This window comes from Hyperolius riggenbachi, chromosome 1, assembly GCF_040937935.1.
Source record: "Hyperolius riggenbachi isolate aHypRig1 chromosome 1, aHypRig1.pri, whole genome shotgun sequence".
NCBI classification, from domain to species: Eukaryota; Metazoa; Chordata; class Amphibia; order Anura; family Hyperoliidae; genus Hyperolius; species Hyperolius riggenbachi.
In genome coordinates, this window is record NC_090646.1 from 537,341,914 (window position 1) to 537,364,208 (window position 22,295).

A 22,295-nucleotide genomic window follows, 5' to 3' on the forward strand; every position below is an offset into this window, starting at 1 on the left:
AACCACTAACGACCTGCCGACCCTAGCGGAGTTAGGCTGTCGTTAAGTGGTTATCAAAAAAATAAAAAAAAAAGTTAGAGACAAGATCAGGAAGACTGTCAGGCAACTGGTATTGTTTAAAAAGGAAATAAGTATGGCAGCCTCCATGTTCCCCTCACCTTGATACCCTTATCCTTTTATTAACAATGCATTTCAATTCATAGCTTATGTACGCATTATCCATACTAACCACCAGTACCAAATGCTGGACAACGCAAGGAAAACCAATACTGTTCATAAGATAAACGGACAAAAGTGTAGAAACATCTGTTTATTTTTAAATGTAAACCAGTTTCCATATTTAAAATAGCTACAACATGACCCTCCCACCATACTAAACTAGAAAAAAAAAATTAAAAAAATTTCATAAAACTTGTTTTTGCATGATACAAATAACGCCTTGCAATAAAGCCGAGAGGATAAAAATGGTTCTAAATCTTAAGATAGAAAGTAAAAAATACAAAAGATGGAAGCACTGAGTGTGCCTCCAAGCTCACAGCACCTCATGTAATGTCATGTAGCGTCAGGTGACATCGTGTGGCCTTCACAGTTCTCAATGTATCCCTGATTGACTCATAACAGTGTACAAACTAGTCACTTCACATTTTACCCATTCAAAAATTTTAGAAAAAAGGACTTTATGTCCATTATCGCAAAATACAAAAAAATAAGGCCACAAGCTTGGGCATTTGCTAGGTTTTTTTTTTCCACTTGTACACTGACAGAAAAATATGCTGCTTCCAGAAAGGCTCAGATCTGTAGGCTGGTTTCAGGCCGGCTGCTTTTACATTATAGAACAGTTCTTTTGTTGCTGAACCTGGAAAAGATGGAAATTTTACACCTCAGTCATTTGTTCTGAAGGCTCAACATCAGGACAACAGTGGAAGACTAACTCAAATTCTGCAGAATGCAGCGGACCTACCTGCCGACGTTGCCTCGTTTCTGGCACATATACTTCCTGCACCTCTTCTCCCTCCTCCTCCTCTTCCACCTCCTCCTCCGGCACAGTGGTGGTGAACACAGTTGACCTCTGAGCTACGTCCTAAGGAAATAAGATCATGTTGTGCTGTTACTAACAGTTCAAAACCATCCCAAATCAAGCTCACAATCACCATATATAACATACCTGTCCCTGAGAATTCCTCAACACGACCTTCACATCTTCACCGGTGCCCCAAGAGCTCTGATTCTCCCAGACCAGGTCAGTTGGTGGGCTTGCAGGAACCCCAGCGTTGGATGCCCAAATCTGATTTGTGGAGAAAGTATGGCTTAGTAACTCGCAAAGAGGAAAAAACACAAAATTCATGTACTGTACAGAATCAGATTTAGAGATGGCCAATGAGATACAAATGTGTCAGTTGTTGATGACTAGGCAACTTTAAAATAAATGCGAATCCTGGCAAAGTGGAATTTCATTGGGCCATTTTCTAGTTGCACAAGTTTGTAAATGTTTTGTTTTGACTTGGGATGGTCAGGGAAATGCAAATATGAGAGGATGCAGGAAAGTGCAGACTGTTCTCAATGAGGAGCTTTCATTTTCTGCTCCCAGTGGCCCTGTCACCAATAAAGGGAAGAATCAGTCGTAACCCTTTAACACTACAGCATTTTTAATGTCATCTGCCACTAAGACACAAAGTGAATGGAATTCCCTTACCAAAACTTCAAATGTTAGTAGTACTAAGCCTTATCTACTCACAAATTTACATTTTGGCTCGAATTCAACTTTATAGTGAACATGAACCCAACTGCAAATAAGGCCAGATGCTGCAGTAAAGAAAAATGCCTTTTCAGCAAAGTGCTAAAAACTGGGTAAAACTTTCCAGAAAAGCACGCCTGAAAACACACACTTTTCTGGTGGGCTAGAGAAAACATTACTGCCCGTCCTGCAGCTCACTGCCTTCAGGGTTCTTCCTGTTCCAGTACCCCATACCACACCCCTCCCCCCAGTTTTTTCCAGATCAAGGACAAGCAATTCCGCACTGAGCATGCACGGTTTGGAACTCATGAATGCCCCCAACAGGGCTGTAGAGCCTGAGCAATTTTGGATACCTGAAGTCAGAGTTGGTGGTTTCAATAAACGGAGTCCGAGTTGGATGATTTCTGAACTAAATCCATAGCCTTTGTAAAAATTAGACTAAGGACTCAATTTTGGGTATATGGAGTCAGCGATTTCATAAACAGTCATCCGGATGAATTTTGTACCGACTCACTAGCCCTGGTTCAAAAGAGCTCTTGCACAGGCAAGAACATTTGGCAGAGGGGCCAAATATTTAGAGAATGGGGAATGGGAGGGACCCTGAAGACCAATAGCAGCATGAGGAGTGGCAGCACAGGTAATTAGCCCAGCGTGGAAAAGAAAAGATTTTAACTTACCTGAGGCTTCTTCCAGCCCCCTGGACTTCTACTGTGCCCACAACGTCCTGATCCCCTCCAGGCAGTGGCGGTGACCACCGCAAAGCTGGGCTGTTGCTGCCAGTCAGTGGCTACTGCATACCCTGGTCTCGCTCCCAGTACCAGGGGTGTGTTCTGCACAGTAGCAAATTATACATAGTGGAGCACAAGGGTGTGTGCAGCTCGGGGCTGTTGGCGTGAAACTCCTCACCCCCCCTTGTCCTGATTCAACAACATTTTCTCACCTAGTGAGTTTATAGGCAGGCATCAGTATGGGATAAATTCAATAACCCAGGATCACCAGCAGATCAGGTGTTCAACAACATTCATTCAATCCCCACCATTTACGTTTAAGTGTTTGAAAAAGCACGGAGGGCTTCTGAACCACCACCGCTATAGTGCTTCACTGCAAAACCATCTCCATTCTCAAAGGTGGCCACTAACTATCCAGTTTCCAGCAAAAAAAAAAAAAAAAAAAAAAAAAAAAAAAAAAAAAAAAAAAATAGTTCAAGCGATCAAATTTTAATCGGAAGTCAAATAGTTCGCTACACCATCGATGAACCAATCTATTCTTCCCATCACAACCAACAAGAAACTCCAAAATGTGCATCAATGAAAATCCAATCGGAAGACTCTAATCATTCGTAATCAATTGTGCCCATCAATGGAGATTTACAAAAATCCAATCAGAATTTGATCGCTCAAGTGATTTTTCAGTAAAAATTGGACCATTAGTGGCCACCTTAAGGGGTTTCACTGACACCCATTTTAATAGCACAGGAAGGCATAAGGACTTGACTACTTGTTCTCTTACTAGAGAGAGTGTGACTTCCTGCAGTTCCCCAGGGCATACAGAACCATCATCACATAAGGAAGAAAACATGAACAGCTGAGTGTCAAACATTTGTGAAGTCATGCACAAGACACTTACAGTAACAGTCTGGCCTGCTCTCAGCACATATCTGGAGGTAAACTTGTAATTCACAGATGTCTCTCCAATGGTTCTTGTGAGTTCCCAGCCACCCAAAGGCTGATCCTACAGGATGGACAAGGATAGGTCAGAATTATGTACATTACATACAATTAGTTACAATACATCCCTTTTGTTAACCCTCTGAGGCCCAGTGCACACTGGGCGGATCCGCCGGCCGCATCCGCTTGAAAATCCGCGTGGCTAATGTATCTCTATGGGCTGGTGCACACCGGCAGTTTGAGGTTTTTAGCAAGCCGCAAACGTGCCTCTTGCTGCACGTTTGCGGTTTGCTTAAAACCTCAAACCGCCGGTGTGCACCAGCCCATAGAGATACATTAGCCACGCGGATGCTGATGCAGACGGCGGATCGCATACAAAATCCGCTCGGTGTGCACCCGGCAAATATCTGCTCTCTGCTCCCAAAACCGCTAGAGTTTTGACGATCTGCTAGCGGTTTTGGTGTGCACTGGGCCTGACTTCCAGACGATATAATTGGTGGATTTGTTAAAGAATATGCTGTGTGTATGTGCACTACTGTGATTACTATAACAATATTCTACTGCAATACCAATTTGTACAAATCCTTTGCTAAATGATTCACAAAAATATGACGGTGTACAAAATAAAAACCATTTTTAGGACCCCCAAGAACCAAGTGAAAGGGTAAAACAGGTTGCCAAAAACTTTTACAAATTAACAGCAATCTTCAAAGTTTTAGCAATTTTCAGGCGGTGGCACTATACCCATTTACTATAAAGTGGGGCACTATACAAATGGAAGCATTATATGGGAGAGTTGGGACACATTGGGCAGGATTCACAAAGCTTTTACACCTTCTTACATTTGTAAGCTCCCAAAGCAAAAATGTAATATCATTAAGGTAAAAAATTCTCATCCGCACACATTGCCCGGAGTCACACTGACCAGACTCCCATAATACCAAGGAGCAATGGCAATGCATAAAGCTGATAAAGGTGCTGTGGTCTGGAGCAAAACCGCTGAAGATAACCATATAGTGAGCTCTTCTGCACTGGGGAGGAAACTGGAATCTTTCAGCATTGCTACAAAACCAGCAGCACGCATGCGCAGTACAGACCACTCAAGGACACAAGTGTTTCTGGAGATCCCAGAAAGGTAATCGGCCAGCCAAAATACATTGGGCTATCTTGTAAGGAATAGATCTCCCCATGAAAGTATAAGCACAAGGCATGCGAAGACATACTTCATCTGCATTGTTCTTTAGTCTGATAAACTTCCCATCCACATCAATTTCTTCAACAGATATATTTCCTGTGGCTGAGGCAGAGTGTGCAATGCTGATACTGCTGCTGGCCTCAGATTCCTCCACATCAATCCTCTTCCTTTTCCCTCTCGTGGTTCGCACAGCACGACTGGAGGAGGCTCTGGATACAGTCACACGGGAAGATGGACTGGGGGAAAGGTTCAGCCTAAAATACAGGAAAGACAAGACATGAAATGCCCCATTTAACACTAGGGCTTTTTATGCATAGTGTACACCATAATTTGCAAAAAAATTATATATGTTTGTGCCATTCAGAAAACCTTCACAAAGTATACCAGCACTCTATTTTCCAGAAGTCACGCTCTAAGCCATAATGTCCACAAAGATAGCGGACAATTGTTTCGGGGGCCTCGCCGGAACCCCCTTTATCAAGGCTTTATCAACCACACACCTTGATAAAAGGGGGACCCTGCGAGGCCCCCGAAACAATTGTAAGCCATCTTTGTGGACATTATGGCTCAACAAACAGAGCGGGACTTCTGGAAAATACGTAGTGCTGGTACACTGGTTTGTGGACTTTGCTATTGATATGCCTATGCCATAATACCAAGCACCAGACTAAGCAATGGTGTGCCCACTCACAGCTTGTACATATGACATTCAGAAAACCTTGATTATCACGTGTATTACCCTACTTGCAAATCTCCAAGTGTAAAATATCAGGTGTGGCTTAGCAGCCTGGAGTTGGAGGAAATTGAAGGTAACACCAGCCAGTCTTTTGAACACCCAGTTGACCCTGTCCACATCTGTGCTGTGTAGAATGTATCCCTTTATGGCCAACAATGCAAGACTACAGCTCTGCAGAGACAGTTTACTCCTTCCCTGCTCAGTGTAGAGCATTTACCATTCTCACACCCTCCCCAGTATCTAAGCACTTCAAAACCAAACTATTGGAAATGTATCTTGCATTTGTGGGTATTCATGACTGACAACATAGCCGCTCATAACAGCAGTCTGCAACTTCCCTTTGGTGCAAGCAATGGGGGCACAGGGAGCCTGCCGCTATGAAAATGGAAGACATGTCAGAAACTAACAAAAAATATATTCCCCACTCTTCAGCTTTTTGGCAGAAAACATGCCATTTTCACTTTTTTGCATGAAAATTTGTGTGCCAATTTTCAAATGCAGCTTCCAGAGCATAAGAATTTGCATACTAACGTAAATGTTAACGCGAAATACGCATAATCCAGTGGCTTCAATCCCCTTGCAGCATTGGGACAATACTAACATAAGGGTTATTGTAAGGGTCATTAGAATAGGTTTGTGCGGCCAAACTCCCATCAGTGTACAGCCGCAAGACAACTCGCACCTGCGCAGTAGCAGAGAGCCACTCATGGACAGTTACAAAAAGTTGCAAACACACCATTTAAAGATTCTGCCCTTCAATTTCCATGTTCCTAGAGGTCAGTGATGGCTAACCTTGGCACTCCAGCTGTGACAAAACTACAAAACCCATCAGGTCTCTGCCTCCCCGAGTTATGCTTAGAGTTGTCAGAGTATTGCAATGCCTAATGTGACATGTAGTTCCACAACCGCTGGAGTGCAAAGGTTAGCCATCACTGCTATAGGTGTATAAATTATATAAAGTGAAAGTAAATTAAAGCATCTCATCTTAGATCATAATTGATGAAAGCGGAATTATCATAAAAATCAAATTTCAACAGCAACTGGTCTGAGTGTATTAAGTGCTAAAGATGCTAATCCTGTATTCAAACTTTCTGCTGTTATGATTTGGAGTTATCACATACTTAAAGGATACCCGAACTGACATGTGACATGATGAGATAGACATATGTACAGTGCCTAGCACACAAATAACTATGCTGTGTTCTTTTTTTCCTTTCTCTGCCTGAAACAGTTAAATATCAGGTATGTAAGTGGCTGACTCGGACAGGAACTACAGTGTGACCCTCACTTAAGAAATTCCCCTTTTTACCTCTTTCTTGCTCTAAGAAGCCATTTTCTGCTAGGAAAGTGTTTTATAGTTGGAATTTCTTATCAGTGAGGGTCACACTGTAGTTCCTGTCCGAGTCAGCCACTTACATACCTGATATTTAACTCTTTCAGGCAGAGAAAAAAAAAAAAAAAAAAGGAACAGCATAGTTGTGTGCTAGGCACTGTACACTGTCTATCTCATTATGTCACATGTCCGTTCGGGTATCCTTTAACTACTTCGGCCTCCTGGATGTACTAGCTACGCCCAGGAGGCCATATGCGCGTCCGCGCACTCCCGGCCGCCGGTTCGTTAGCCTGGCAATCAGTGAATCGGGCTATGGTGCCCGATCACTGATTCCTCTCCCCCGCTGAAAAAGCAACAGCTTCTCTCGGAAGCTGCGCTTTTTCTGGCTGTAACGTACCCCATGCGTCGCTCTAAGCGTGTGTTACGCTTAGAGTGACGTCATGTAAACAAACTCATGGCCATCTTGTGGCCAAAAAGTAAAACTAGAACTAAAAGTGAAAAAATAAAACTCAAGACACATTTACATTATAAAACTATGGTTTACATCCCACCCTGCCAAAAATACCCAAATAAAATGTTTAATACAAAAAACAAAACAAAAACATTACAATAAAAAAGTAAATATTTACCTAAGGGTCTAAACTTTTTAAATATCAATGTAAAGATGAAATATTTCTATTTTTTTTTTATTTTAAACTTGTAAATAGTGATAGATGCAAAACGGAAAAAATGCACCTTTATTTCCAAATAAAATATTGTCGCCATACATTGTGATAGGGACATAATTTTAACGGTGTAATAACCGGGACATATGGGTAAACACAATACGTGAGTTTTAATTATGGAGGCATGTATGATTTTAAAACTATAATAATGGCTGAAAACTGAGAAATAATGAATTTTTTTCCATTTCTTATTCTTCCTGTTAAAATGCATTTACTGTAAAGCGGCTCTTAGCAAAATGTACCCCCCAAAGAAAGCCTAATTGGTGGCGGAAAAAACAAGATATAGATCAGTTCATTGTGATAAGTAGTGATAAAGTTATAGGCTAATGAATGGGAGGTGAAAATTGCTCATATGCATAAAGTGAAAATGACTGAAGGCTGAAGTGGTTAAGGAGCACAGGCCCTTTAGTAGTCAGTGCCAAACAGTTGCATGTTGGGGGTTTTATCTATAATCTATTCCTCTTCCATTTCCCTGCCTAGCTGCTTATCTGAAACACTATCCCCTGCTCACTTGTTTTTAAAAGTAAGACTGAGGTGACTCAGCGATTGGAGAGAACAAAATATAAAAAGGCAGAAATGACATCAGGATTAAGCCTAAACTGGGCAAAAAACATGGTTCCCATCAGGAACAGATTTCTCTTCATTTACTATATAAAATTAACTGAAATAAAAAACGTGGACAGTACAATACATGTGTTATGCAAGTAGATCAAGTATTTATCTACTTATGTTTTTTTCCCCTGGCATAGTATGGCTAATCCTACTGCTTTAAAGGAAAAACTGAAGTGAGGTATATGGAGAGGCTGCCATATTTTAAACATTACCAGTTGCCTGGCAGCCCTGGTGATCTATTTGGCTGCAGTAGTGTCTGAATCACACCAGAAACAAGCATGCAGCCAAACTTGTCAGATCTGATAATGTCAGAAACACCAGATCTGCTGCATACTTGTTCAGGAGGATCAGCAAGACAGCCAGGAAACTGGCATCGCCTAAAAAGAAATAAAATATGGCAGCCTCCATATCCCTCCTGCTTCAGTGAATGGAGCTGCTCACCTTTCCTCTTCACCCTCCAGCAGCTTCCTGTAGGCGCTGATCTCCATGTCCAGAGCAAGTTTGACATCTAGCAGCTGCTCATAGTCAGAAAGCTGCTGCTGCATCTGATCTCTTATCTCTGCCATCTCTCGCTCCCTATCAGACAGCATGCGACGGCAGGAATCCCTCTCTTTGGCCAGCAGGTCCTCCAGCTCCTGCATCCGGTCATACCATCCCCTAGACTGGAAACACGAGAGATGAGTTTATGCAGTTTGTATTGCAGTTTCAGTACATGTCCATAGAGCTCACACCAGCACCAACCTCTTTCTGCAGGTCTGCAAGCTGACTAGAGAGGCTGTCAATTCGCAGACGGCTCTCCATGAGCTCCTCCCGAGTGCTGTTCACAGTGGAGCTGTTCATCTCGGAAGACAGCCTGGCATTCTCCAGCTGAAAGAGATGCATTTGAAGAGATCAGTCATCTAAATGAGGAAGTGCTCCAAATACGGACACTCTCACACTGTCATAACCACACAGGAATTGAGCATTTTCTAAGGAAATGATTGTAACAGCTTACAGTACATCAACAGATGGAGCAACAGAACAAAATATGTAGTCAAAGTAGAAAGTATGAAGTCCGGCATTTCTAAATACAAATTAGAAAACATTGCTTCACTAACTTTTGCCATGTAGATAAAATATACAAGACAGACAGCACACCACAAAAGGATAGTGTATGAAGTGCAGTATCCACAGTTACAAGCTTTTCCAGCAGCCATCAAAAGATGGTTACTATCTTTACATGTTCACCTAGCATTAGGGTGGCTGCAGACTCCCAGCTTACATGATGGGACAACTGAACATTGCCCAGAAAGGGACAAGTGGCAGCTAGAACCACCAGGACATAACATTCTGTACATGCAGGCTGCACAATTAAAGCAGGCCTTATGACAAATAGTGTCACTTTGGATGGTTGAAAATTGCACTCATCTCATTCAGTCAGATAAAACTCCTTGTGTAACCAGGTTGGAGAAGAAAAAAGTCTCACTTCAGACACCAAACGACAGAATAAGGTCCTGCACTGGTCATGATCATTCCCTGAGGTTTGCAGGTCAGTTAAGGTAACTGCCAGCAAGATTAAGAAAAAGGATCAACCACAAGTCAGATCAAAGAGGAATTCTAGGCAAAATGCAGAGCACCTGTCATACCCATGCATGTGTAAATATTAGAGGGATCATATGTTTAAAGGAAGAGAAAGGGAAAGTTGAGTGGCCCTCCCTATGGATTGAGCTTATGCGTATGTGAAAATGAGAGCAAAAAACCTCACCGCATCATCTTGGTTACCTTATGTCTTGTTGCCTGGACGTGTGCTCTGCGGATATAACATGAAGGCAGTACAACTGTGCAAAGGTATCACTGGAAGAAAAAGAAGGAAATCCGGGCACCTTCCGTCCAACTCCTGTTTATTGCAAGCCAAAACAGACATCCATTGGTTACCACAACTATAAGTACCTCGTGTTGGTGGTCTATAGGGTGATGGTCGGTGGAGGTGCGGGAGCCAGGGCACCGAGTGGGTCCGGACCCACTCAGTGCCCTGGCTCCTGCACCTCCACCGACCATCACCCTATAGACCACCAACACGAGGTACTTATAGTTGTGGTAACCAATGGATGTCTGTTTTGGCTTGCAATAAACAGGAGTTGGACGGAAGGTGCCCGGATTTCCTTCTTTTTCTTCCAGTGATACCTAAATATTAGAGGGACACTGCAATAGGAGGGATGACTGGCTGCAGTGGTGTTTGAAACAGAGCACACGTGCTAGTGCATTTTTTTCCGAGGCAGCCAGTCAATCTAGCGTGTGTACAGTAGCCTGACCAAAGAGAGAGAGTCCATACAGAGCTGTATTTGCATCCATGGACTACATATCCCAGCATGCACTGCGGCACTGGCAGGAATTACAAAAGCGGTCAGAAGCTGACGGTCCAGTGGAGACGATTATGCATGTTGTATGGGCTAAGAGTCAGAGCAGCACCCTGTATAGGTAAAGTAACAATACTCCTCCCAACGGCACATTACAAACCTGCCATACTTTAATCTAGCATTCTGATATACAGTAACCTTGATGCCAACTTGGTAATAGGTCTTGCTCTGCGAGCTTCATCACCTGGCTCAACTACAGCTTTGAAAGGTTAGTGAATTGACAGATCACCTTCTGAATAAAGCCATGCAAAGCTCTGGCTGTTAGAGAAATAAGCCGATGTTTCCATTGTATACAGCATGAAAGCTAAAATGTCACTGGTGATGTACTTAAGCGCCCTAGCATACACTACAAAAAAACTGCTGGTGCTGACTGGTTAAGTATTGCCTTGAATTCATCACAGCTAGCACTTTCTGTAGTCTAAGTCGCCACCTCCTGCCGGATGTCCGGCCCCTGAAAGCGCTGGGAGGTCCTTTTAGACAATCAGGGCCATGGACACAAGCAGAAGGCAACCATGCAACAATAGCGAATGTAGGGGAAGCACTTAAGAGCCAGTGTTATGCTGGGTACACGATGCGTTTTTCGGTCGATTTTAGATTCAATTTTCTGATTGATTTCAGATTTGATTGTCATCTTTTCTTATCCATTTATATTCACTTCTTTGAAAACGCGATCAGAAAGATTGAAAATAGGATCGGACATGTTGGAAATTATCTAACCATCTATCTAAGACAAAATTGCATGGCGTGTACGTAGCATTATGCCTGGTACACACCATGCCATTTACCATCAGATGGGTCAATAGATAATTTACAACAGATCGGATTCCCGGTCTTTCTGATTTTATGCAAATCGATCGGAATTCAGATTGGACCTGTTGGAAATTATTCAACCCATCTGACGGGAAATTCCATGGTGTGTACCAGGCTTTAGTATGACAGCTGGAACCTAAGAATGTAAGATTCCCAGTCCAGGGCTCCTGTAGAGATGCTGAACTAATGCAGGCCTGTCATAAATTTAGAGAATCCTACAAGACATACCTTAGCATGGTAAGTCTGCTCCATCTCATCTTTATAAAGCTTGACTTGCTCGTCCTGCTGGGATCTCATGTCAGAAAGCGCTTGGGCAAGTTTGTGCTCATACTCAATAACACGACCGGTATCCACTTCAACCAATCGGGTCTCATGCTTTTTTCTTGTCTCCTTGATTTCCTGTAAGGATGGAGAGAAGGCAGGCATGCCAGGGCTTTGTCAATATCATGTAGTCCAAGTAACAAAACACAGATGGATTAGTGCATTACAAAGTTAGGTCTGAGCTGAACTATAACTTGGTTAAAAAGGTGTTTACATCACTTGCTGCATCCAGAAAATAATCTGCCGGCCACTATGAAGACAGACTAGAACTATATCTGAAGACTTGCAATGATTTTACACTGAAGCTTTATAAGGTTTTTTTGTAGAAGACTTGTCAGACTATTAGTAGCTCTTCCCTTAACCTCCCTAGCGGTACTGACAGATTATCAGTCCATACAAAACATGCTGTGAACAGTATAAACGTGCATACACATCAATTCTCTCCTGCACTGTATACTAGGTAAATATTTACCGGCACAGGCACACTAGCCACTCTTCCTTCTGGTTAAGGCAGAAATAGGTGAACCCGATCAATCCATTCTACTGTGCAGACGTGAGTCCTTTTGCACCTGCGCAGGAGAGATCAGATTCGGCTATGTCCACCTAGCCCGAGCGAAGAGCTGCTACTGTGCCTGCGCTGGATCCTGGAGAGGTATGGGGGGGGGGGGGGGGGGGGGGAGGAGGGAGGATTCAGGGGCGCAATCGCTGCAGGGATGGGGGGGAAGCTTCCATCAGGGCCCTGAATCCACCCCCCCCCCCCCAGGCAAGTATCCCCAAATGGGCTTTTGTTTTGTTTTTTTAATTACAGAATCTCCTGAAACATTTGGGAGGTGTATAAGCTCATCTTATCCTGCTTCAGGGACATACAATTGCAAGCAGCTAGAGATCAACATGGCTGACCATTTCATAGGCAGGGTCAGGTGAAGATTCTCTGCCCGTTTCAGTCACCCACATCCCAAACGTATCTGACTTAAGAATGAATTCAGGTTAAGAACCTAAAGTCACCATATCGTTAATTAACTGGGGACTACCTGTATGAGGCTATACAAAATCATTGTATGCCAGCCCTACAGATCTTACCTCTTCATAAATGTTTTTACGGAACTCCAGCTCCTCAGTCAGAGACTGGCAACGGTTTTCAAGGTCAACTTTCTGTAGAGCCTCTTCTGCAAACTGTGCCTTTAGTTTTGCTAGCGCAGATTCAAACTGGAAAGAAAGCAAGTCATTTTACATTACAATAAAATCTACGGAAGTGAAGAGCTGCTAAGCGATGTAGCTTAAGGTGGCCACTAACAATACACATTCAGTTTCATCCAATTTTACCAAATCTGTGTAGTATAAGGGCAAATTGAGTGAATGTATTGAATGGATAATTTAAGCAGTTACCTTAGATTACACAGAAATGGTAAGATTGGATGAAAAAGATTGGATCCTTAGTGGCCAGCTGTAGTGTCATAAAACTAACAGACTTTTACCTCTCCGAGCTCAGCTCTCAGGTTGTCCACTTCCAGCTCCAAAGCTTTCCTCTCACTCTGCGCTGTGATAAGTGCTGCATCCTTAGAGTGGAGAAGGGCCTCATTGTCACGGAGTTTACCCTGAAGTGAATTATAGTCCGATTCTTTCTTGGAGAAACTGCCAAAAAAACATGCATATAATGTCAGGTGGGATGTATACAAGAACTGTATTCTAGCAAAAATTGTCATTGTCGAACTAATCCTAGGTTCATGGGGTGGAAATCTCATTTAGATGTCTAATGCCTATCACATTTTCATTTTTGCTGTACATTCAGCTCACACAAATTATGACCTACTGAACTTTAATATCCTGCTGCTGAGTATTTTAGTTGCCAATAGTTTTTAGCCTGCGCCAAAAACAAAGCACTGGCCTTTTAACCTGGCAAGTAGGATATACAGGTAGTCCCCGACTTACAAACGACCAGTCGATACGAACGGCATGGATTCTGTGTTTCCATGGGAACAAGTCAAAAAAAGAATTTCAAATTGTACTTGTAGTTTGAGAAAAGAGATTAAAAAAGGCTTTTAAACTTGTATGAACAGATACAAAGGGCAGAGGTGACAAGAGGGGGACACTAGGCACAGGGGGGCACAGAGGAGGTACAGGAGACAGATAGCACAGCGTTCCAACTTAAGAACAGATTCAGGTTAGGAACGAACCTACAGTCACTATCTCATTCGTTAACCGGGGACTACCTGTATGTTCACATTATCTCATGTCACTTAAAGGAGTGGTCCCCAACCAGGTATGAGCTCTGGAGCAAATTCAGATGAAATCCAAATGAGTTTCCTTCAGATTTCATCCTCTAGTGCAGCTGAGCGGGTGTGCGCAAGGAGGGGGTTAAATTTACCCAGCAGCCTTCTTTAACCCGTCCCATGCTGTGTCACATGACTAATACGCTTCCTCCTTCAATGAAGGAGGAAGGGTTTGTAGTCCCGTGACCGCGGCTTGGAATGGGTTAAGGCTGCTGCTGCGTGGTAACTACACACAAATTAGCTGAAATCCATTTGGATTTCATCCAAATTTGATTTGGAGCTCATCCCTGTCCCCAACCCAGTAGAAGGCCAACAGTGCAATTTTTTTTCCCAGAAATCCAGGAGGTGGTTATGCAGCTCTTCTGGGCCACTAATTACCCCACCTGCAAAAGCTTGTAGTTTCCTGCAAAATATGTAATGGTGGGCCATGAGGACAAGGTTGAGAGAGAGGGAGGGGGGGAGGACCAAATAAAAGAGGCGTACGGAAGCTGCCATATTTGATTCCTTTTAAACAATACCAGTTGCCTGTCTGTCCTACAGATCATCTGTCGCTACCACCTTTTAACATGTTTCTTTAGAGAAGGACTAAGCCAGCACCTATTCAGTAGGAGACCTTAGGCAAGTCTCCCTAACACTGCTACTGCCTATAGAGCGCATCCTAGTGGCTGCAGCTCTGGCGCTTTGAGTCCGCCAGGAGAAAAGCGCGATATAAGTGTTATTTGTCTTGACTAATATTGGAAAAGACTATAGTGCCTACTACCTTTTAGACAGACCTTAACAGGATGCCAGGCAACTGGTAATAACTACAGGAAATATATGACAGTCTCCATATCCCTCAGCTCAGGTACCCTTTGTACATTAAAGAGAGTGAAGCGAGAATAAATCTTGCTTCAGACTTTAGTTAGCAGAGGCATGTGTGCCCCTGCTAAAACGCCGATATCCCGCGGCTTAACGGGGGTCCCTTCACCCCCAAATCCCCTCGGTGCAGCGGGGATCTCTTCCTGGTTAGGGCAGGGCTAACTGCCGCAGCCCTGCCCCACGCGCGTCTGTCAGCGTGCCTCTCCCCCGCCCCTCTCATTCTTCCTTCACTGAGAGGGGCGGGGAGAGGCGGCGATGCGCTGCTGATAGACTCGACTGGAGGCAGGGCTGCAGCCGTTAGCCCTGCCTCCACGAACGACCAATTCTACGACTAACGTTTGCGGGGGTGGGTTTGGGGGTGAAGGGACCCCCGTTTAGCCGCGGGATAGCGGTGTTTTAGCAGGGGCACACATGCCCCTGCTAACTATGAGCTCTGAAGTGAGATTTATTCTCGCTTTAGAGTCTCTTTAAGGTACCCTTAATATAGTAAAAAAAAAATAAAAAAAAAATAAAAAAAAAAAAAAAATCGCATGATGTATACGGTACTTTATAGTCTAAAGGGCTTGAAGAACTGGTAGAAATTGGTTGTAAAGTCCACCAGGTCCCTTGCTGTCTTCCTGGGACAATGCTGTGCCCCGGGCTAGACAAGACAAAATATTGATATTACGCTTCTCTGGTGGATTCAAAACAGCCAGAGCTGCAGCCACTATGCCGTGCTCAGTAGGCTGTAGCAGTGTTAGGGAGTCTTGCCCAAGGTCTCTTTACGGAATAGGTGCTGGCTTAACAGGAAGAGCCAAGATTAAAACCCAGGTGTTGTGTGTCAGAGCCCTTACACATATCTTATGCAGCCATGTGCAGAGTACTGCACAGGTGTGGCCCTGACCCTACTACACCTATAGCCATGCACATGTGTGGCCCTGACCCCACGCCCATAGCCGGCAGTATTCTGTGCTTGCGCAGTTTATAAAACCTGCAACTGCACTGCTTTTGAAAAGGGCAAAGTAACAGAAGACACTGAACCGAGTGGACAGCGAGGGACCTGATGGACTGCAAGAAACCCCCCGCAAGTTAAACTGAAATCTTTTGGTTCTCGCAAAAAAGAAAAAATCCCAAAACATTGAACTGTTACCATTTTGGATGGACAAAAAAAAAAAAAAAAAAAGCCACCACTTAGTGGATGGGACAGAATACGCCACCCCTCCATAAATATATCCACAATTCCATGCCCCTCAACACCAAAATTCGAGTTCTATTGCTTGAAGATGGCACTTCCCCGCATGAGAGCTGTTACTGTGTGGTAGAGTGGACCGGGTGAGGGGAGGTGGGTGTGAAGAAGACACAGAACAGTCCTTTAGTGTCTATTTAGAAACTACAACATCAGTGTTCTCCCCAGGCTCTTTTTGCCAGGTGCTCCACCCGGATCGCTTTGGTGAGCACCCGGCTGTCATGGTCTCACCTCCTGTGCTGTAAGCAAAGTTGCTTACAGAAGCACTGGCCCTGCATTCTCATCTTGCCTCCACCCAGCTTTTTCATGCCACCCGGCTGGAAAAATTCTGGGGAGAAAACTGAACATATTACGCAGTGCTAGCCATGCTTGATCCATGCCTGGGGGTGGCCTGTTCTAGCCAGAAGAAAAATTTTCTCCGACTCCTTACAAGCCGCCACTCATGACTAAACACACGGAGTGAAGTGATTGTGACCAAAGGGTACAATTCATGATGCACAGCAATAAAGTGAACTAGATAAAAGCACACATTCCTTGCATTAAAAAGGATGCTGGGCACTAATTAAACAAAACCTGAATTTATAGGCAGTTAATAGGCACTGGGGAAACTTTTAGGCATATGCACAATGTAGTGCAATACTAGTCACCACACCAGTGATTGCCAGTGGTACTACACTTCGGACAGGGAGAAGCCAAACACAGGTTTATGATGGTGGAGAAAAATGTGGTCTATGGGCTATTTTCCACTAGGTAACCCAATCGCACTGTGTTGTGATCGCATTACCTTCCATTTCCACTGCTGTAATTGTGTGCGATCCACCAGGTACAAACACACCGAAAATGGTGCAGGTTGGCAATTGTGATTTGGGAACAGTTGCGCTAGTGGATTGACACGTTAAAAACTGCAGTGCTGCAGCAAAAAAAAAAAAAAAAAAAAAAAAAAAAAAAAAAAAAAAAAAAAAAAAAAAAAAAAAAAAAAAAAAAAAAAATCGGCAAAACGGCAGCAATCAGCTTCAAAAAGCCCAGAGGAAAAAGGGCCCGAGTGATTTTCTGTCTGACAATTTTTTGGGCTAAACAAGAAGACCCTTGATAAGGGACAAAGGAAGATCTCAAATCAAATAAAGTAAAGTAAGGGAAGGGAGGAGGGGGGGGAAGGGGGGTTAGCTGATACCTCCCCTGGGCATGGCACATTTGGCTGTAGTAGTGTCTGAATCACACCAGAAACAAGCATGTAGCTAATCAGTCAGATCTGACAATACAGAGACACCAGATAGGCTACATGCATGTTCAGGATATATATGGCAGCTTCCATATCCCTCTCTACAGGCTTCCTTTCACCTTTGATATCCTTTAAGGCAGAGTCCACACACAAAAAAAACAAAACAAAAAAAAAAAACTGCACGCGACATAGTAATGGGCATGCACAAAAGTCTGTGCTTAGCTCACATTGTAATTCTCCACATTCCCATTACTGCTGGCAGAACGTCCAATGCGGCATAAGCAGCAGCTATATACACTTGTTTATGCCACACTAACAGCCATGTGTTTTCCCACAAGCCTGGACACCATTTATTGCTTAACTTGCAGAATAGCTTCAGCTGCAAAACCGTAGCCACACCCATTAATTCTATACAATTATCTGAGCAGAAGGGGAGCAAACCTATTCCATACCTTTCTCAGTCGGTAGTTATAACTCCATGCAGAGGTTTGTGCTGGCTAAGTGCCTTGCATCTATTCTTCCACCCTCCACAAACAATGCTGAAAGCCTGATTCCTAGCGACACACAGAGGCACACAGGAAATCTGTCAGCAGTTACAGCCGCTTTGTTTCCAGTCATTGTGTTGGGGATTGGCCAAAGTACAACTTTCTCTTCAGTTTCAGGCTACATTCACAGTGGGACGTTGTGGAGCTGCATTATGAACTCTTATAACGCATCTTACCACAGTGCAATGCTAATCCCATGGGACAAGCACAGTGCGACAGAGTTGCATTGTGGTAATGCACAAGTTACCAGGTACAGGAAAGCATACTTTTCATTGTCTATATGCTTTACTCTACCTGTATGTGCCAAAAACGCAGCATTAATGTGCGTTACCACTTTTTGCTTTGTGTTGTAATGCTGCGTTATGACTAAATTACAACTTTCCCACTGTGAATAATTACTAAAGCAAAACTCCAGTCTCCTGGTATTTATCTAGCTCTGACTTAAGCAATGACAGATTGACTTCTGAAACGGTGACCATACACTTCTAGATTTGCACCGGACCAGATAGCCTTCTGTCAGATGCCTGTCAGGAATCTGATGTGTGCCACACACTAGGAACAGATTTCCTAATGAAATCTATTAGAAATCAATCAAAATGCATTATTGGGCCATTAAATCCAATGCAACTCTATGGACCATCGATATGCTGCCAGCAGCAGATCGCCCTAGATTTTCCATCCTGTCATTGAAATCAGCCGCAAAGCGATTGATTTGATAGAATAGATTTCCGATCAATGCCATAGAACCGATTGATGAAATCGACCAGTGTAAGGGCCCCTTTATATGTGCCATATTTTTGGCTTTTTGAATTGTGCCTGTGAACCCAGTTGCATTTTTCATGAGTTTAGTTATATTTTATTGGGAAAATACTTCCTCCCCACCCCCATAGGACATTATTGCATCATTTATGCAAATCACACTATGGAGGTATACCCAAAATATCCAGCGACAAAAAAACAAAACAAAAAAAAAAACGACTTTTTGGCCAGCAGCGCCAAATGTAGCAGGCAGAAAAGCTCTTGGCAACCTTCGGCAGCACTTTGTTAGCTGCATTTTGCGACAAAGTGCAAGAGCGTCGCGTTTGCGTGGACAGAAAGTGGTACCAACATTTAAAAAGTGCAGTCATCTGAACCAATTCACTAAACTGCAGTAAGGCCTAGTGCACACCAGAGCGGCTTGGCTACGGTTTGCGATCCGCTTGCGGGTGCGGATCCTCTAGGGTAATGTATTTCAATGGACTGGTGCACACCAGAGCGGGACGAGTTTTGCAGAAACGCATACTACCGAGCTGCTGCAGATTTTGGATTGCGGATGCGTTTCTGCCTCAATGTTAAGTATAGGAAAAACGCAAACCACTCTGAAAAACGGCACTTGAGCGGTTTGCCAGGCGTTTTGTTACAGTAGCTGTTCAGTAACCGCTTTACTGTAACAATACATGAAATCTACACCAAAAACGCTTCACAAAACCGCAAAATGCTAGCTGAAACGCTACAGAAAAAGAAAAAGCGTTTCAAAATCTGCTAGCATTTTGTGGATCTGCTAGCGGTTTTTGGTGTGCACCAGGCCTAAAATTGCCATGCAGAGGCAAGGGACTTCAATTTTACAAGCGCAGCACAAGTTGCCCAATTAGTGCAACCCATGTTACCAAGACTAGCATTGCTAGAGTAATGGTAAACTTGTCTTGTGCTGCCTGAGCAAAGCAATCTTAAGGTGCCCATACACTCGTCAGATTAGCAGCAGATAGATAAGAAAGACATCTAATGATCTAGCTGATGTGTTTTTAGAACATTTTTTACCAGGATAGAATTCCAATAGATTTCAGTTTGAAATCTGTTGAAATTCGATCTGATGGCATTTTTTTGCCATCAGACTTCCATTAGGGCCAATGCAAAATGATAAGCAATCTTATCAGATCGACCTAGATTTTCCACCCAACCAGTTCGATGGAAATCGATCGAAATGTCAGTCGATTGGCGAACCGATTTGCAATCGATCAATTTTGATCGCTCAGTTGGCAAGAAAATCAGGCCCCTTTAGGCTCAACACATACCAAACAACCTTGGTTGTTTAATCTTACCACTTAATGTAGTATAAGAGCTTATCCAATCAATCAAGGTATTTTCAATCTGTTGGCCCTTATACTACATAGGATTTGTTAAATCTGTACAACTAAGATTGTATCAGGGCTGTGGAGTCAGTTGGAGCAGGGGCAATTTTGGGCACCCGGAGTCAAGGAGTAAGGCAGGGAAATAAATGGAAGAGGAGGATTATAGATAAAAAGAACTCCCAGCATTCAACTCTTTGGCACTAGGGCAGGTGCTCCTAAAGTATGTGATGACTCCAAACCATAACAGCAGAAGAAAAAAAAAAAAAAAGTTTTGCACGTTTTGAATGCAGGATTAGCATCTTTATCACTTAATACACTCAGACCAGTTTCTGTTGAAATTAGATTTTTATGGTGACAATCCCGCTTTAAAGAGAACCCGAGGTGGGTTTGAAGAATATTATCTGCATACAGAGGCTGGATCTGCCTATATAGCCCAGCCTCTGTTGCTATCCCAAACCCCCCTAAGGTCCCCCTGCACTCTGCAATCCCTCATAAATCACAGCCACGCTGCTGACAAACAGCTTGTCAGAGCTGGCTGTGTTTATCTCTACAGTGTCAGTCTGCTGCTCTCCCCGCCTCCTGCAGAACTCCAGTCCCCTCCTGCATCCCTTCCCTCCCTGCTGATTGGAGGGAAGGGACGGGGGCAGGGACCTGAGCTATGCAGGAGGCGGGGGAGCAGCTGAGACTGACACTACAGATGTAAACACAGCCTCACAGCATGGCTGTGATTTATGAGGGATTGCAGAGTGCAGGGGGACCTTAGTGGGGTTTGGGATAGCAACAGAGGCTGGGCTGTATAGGCAGATCCAGCCTCTGTATGCAGATAACATTCTTTAAACACACCTCGGGTTCTCTTTAATAATAAAAAAAAAAACACATCACTGAACTGTTGGTTGAAAGCAGTCCAACTGAAGCACTGAATAAATTCATGGTGGTGGACTTTGAGTTGCCAAAACCTTACCAATGAAAAGCGTTGCCATGCTTAAATGTCTTTTCTTGTACAGATTAAAGTGGTATGAAACCCAGCATTTCTTCTTTGCTCAAAGATTTACAGCATATTATATACTACCACCATTTTTGTTTTTGTTCACTAGAACAGTATTAAACTAGTTAAACACAGGAATTACAAGCTCACTGCAGGGAAAGCTGGACGCATCCGAACTGGAGATAAACATCTTGTGTTTACTTAATTGTATCAAGTGAGGAATGAAACATCCTCTGGCTATTCAGACACTCCAGAACGCAGACACTCCGAAAGCATTTCTGGGTACATCACAATATGAATAAACCAGATATGAATAAAATGCAAGGTCAACTTGTAATTTCTAAATACTTCTGCACAAAAGCAAATATGATAACTGTATGGGATATAAAAAGTAGGAAACCAGGTTTTTGAATGAGTCAAGGTTTTATACCGCTTTAAGGGGCAAGTCTATTGGACATTATGGATTGGAGAGCAGCTCGGATAAGAATCAGAGCACAGCCTCAAGCAATATTGTAAAGCAGTCTAAATACTGCAGTGCTTGGTACATTAGCCCACTTTTACCTATACTAATACTATACATTTTAAATCAATATGGTTGGCGTATTTGGCATAGCCATCATAAATTGTGCAAGGGGAGAGATGAGGGAGTGCATTAAGGGCTCGTTTCCACTATAGCGAATCTGCATGCGGTGTCCGCATAGGCAATGCAAGTGGATGGGAGAGCCGTCAGAATACGTGCGCGAGGGGAATGCACGCGAATCGCCGCTAATGCTTTTAATAGGGAAACCGCATGCGGGTTGAGCATGCGGTTTTTGCCGCGAAGTCGCATAGGTATAATATTTTACACAGGCAGTGACATGGTTAAATTCGCACATACCCTTACCTATGCGGAATCGCACCCGCATGCGATTCCGTCCGCGGTGGAATGCAGGCGATTCCGCACCGCAACAGTGGAAACGGACCCGGCCAATTTTCATCCACTGAGAGACTGAAGTCTCATAATATGCCACTTTTTATGTAACAGTTACCTTCAGCAGTATTGCCCTAACTAAAATGTTGTATTTCTGCGGCAGATTGCCAATTTTAAACCCCCAAATCCCCATGGGAGAATGCAGGGAGCGCTTCCTCAGAGGCAGAACTTTGGGCTGTAGCTCTGCCTCCACGTCAATCCCTGCGGCTCTCCACCTCTCCCCCGCCCCTCAGTTAAAGAAGTCAGCAGGGATTGACACGCATGGAGGCAGAGCTACAGCCCAAAGCTCTGCCTTTGAGGAAGGGCTCATCGGGATGGTAATTTTAACACAAAGATCTACACTCAGCAAAAAGTTTTTTTGCTGGGAATACACAAGTTCTTCAGCAGATTGTTCGATAGATAATTTCCGACATGTCCAATCATATTTCTGATTGATTTCTCATAAAAGTGAATGGAAATTGATAAAAGATAAGAAAATTGATCGGAAGATCAGACAGTAAATAGACTGAAAAATCTCATTGTGTATATTCCCAGCCAAATATCCCTTCACAATGCAAAGTGACTCAGGTATCAGGGCCCGTTTCC

At 43.5% G+C, this 22,295-nt stretch overlaps 1 protein-coding gene across 1 annotated transcript in view; it reads right to left on the reverse strand.

Annotated features, from left to right (window-relative positions):
- Positions 1-295: 295 nt before the first annotated feature.
- Positions 296-22,295, reverse strand: part of LMNB1 (lamin B1) — a 42,997-nt gene continuing 20,997 nt past the window's right edge. Inside the window, exons 2-11 of the mRNA XM_068246774.1 lie at positions 13,006-13,162; positions 12,611-12,736; positions 11,438-11,608; positions 8,745-8,870; positions 8,445-8,665; positions 4,626-4,851; positions 3,362-3,466; positions 1,166-1,285; positions 962-1,081; positions 296-856 (exon numbers count right to left, since the gene is read on the reverse strand). Coding sequence (XP_068102875.1) covers positions 824-856; positions 962-1,081; positions 1,166-1,285; positions 3,362-3,466; positions 4,626-4,851; positions 8,445-8,665; positions 8,745-8,870; positions 11,438-11,608; positions 12,611-12,736; positions 13,006-13,162 — 1,405 coding nt within the window. The 3' untranslated portion in view covers positions 296-823. The remainder of the gene's footprint in view (positions 857-961; positions 1,082-1,165; positions 1,286-3,361; positions 3,467-4,625; positions 4,852-8,444; positions 8,666-8,744; positions 8,871-11,437; positions 11,609-12,610; positions 12,737-13,005; positions 13,163-22,295) is intronic.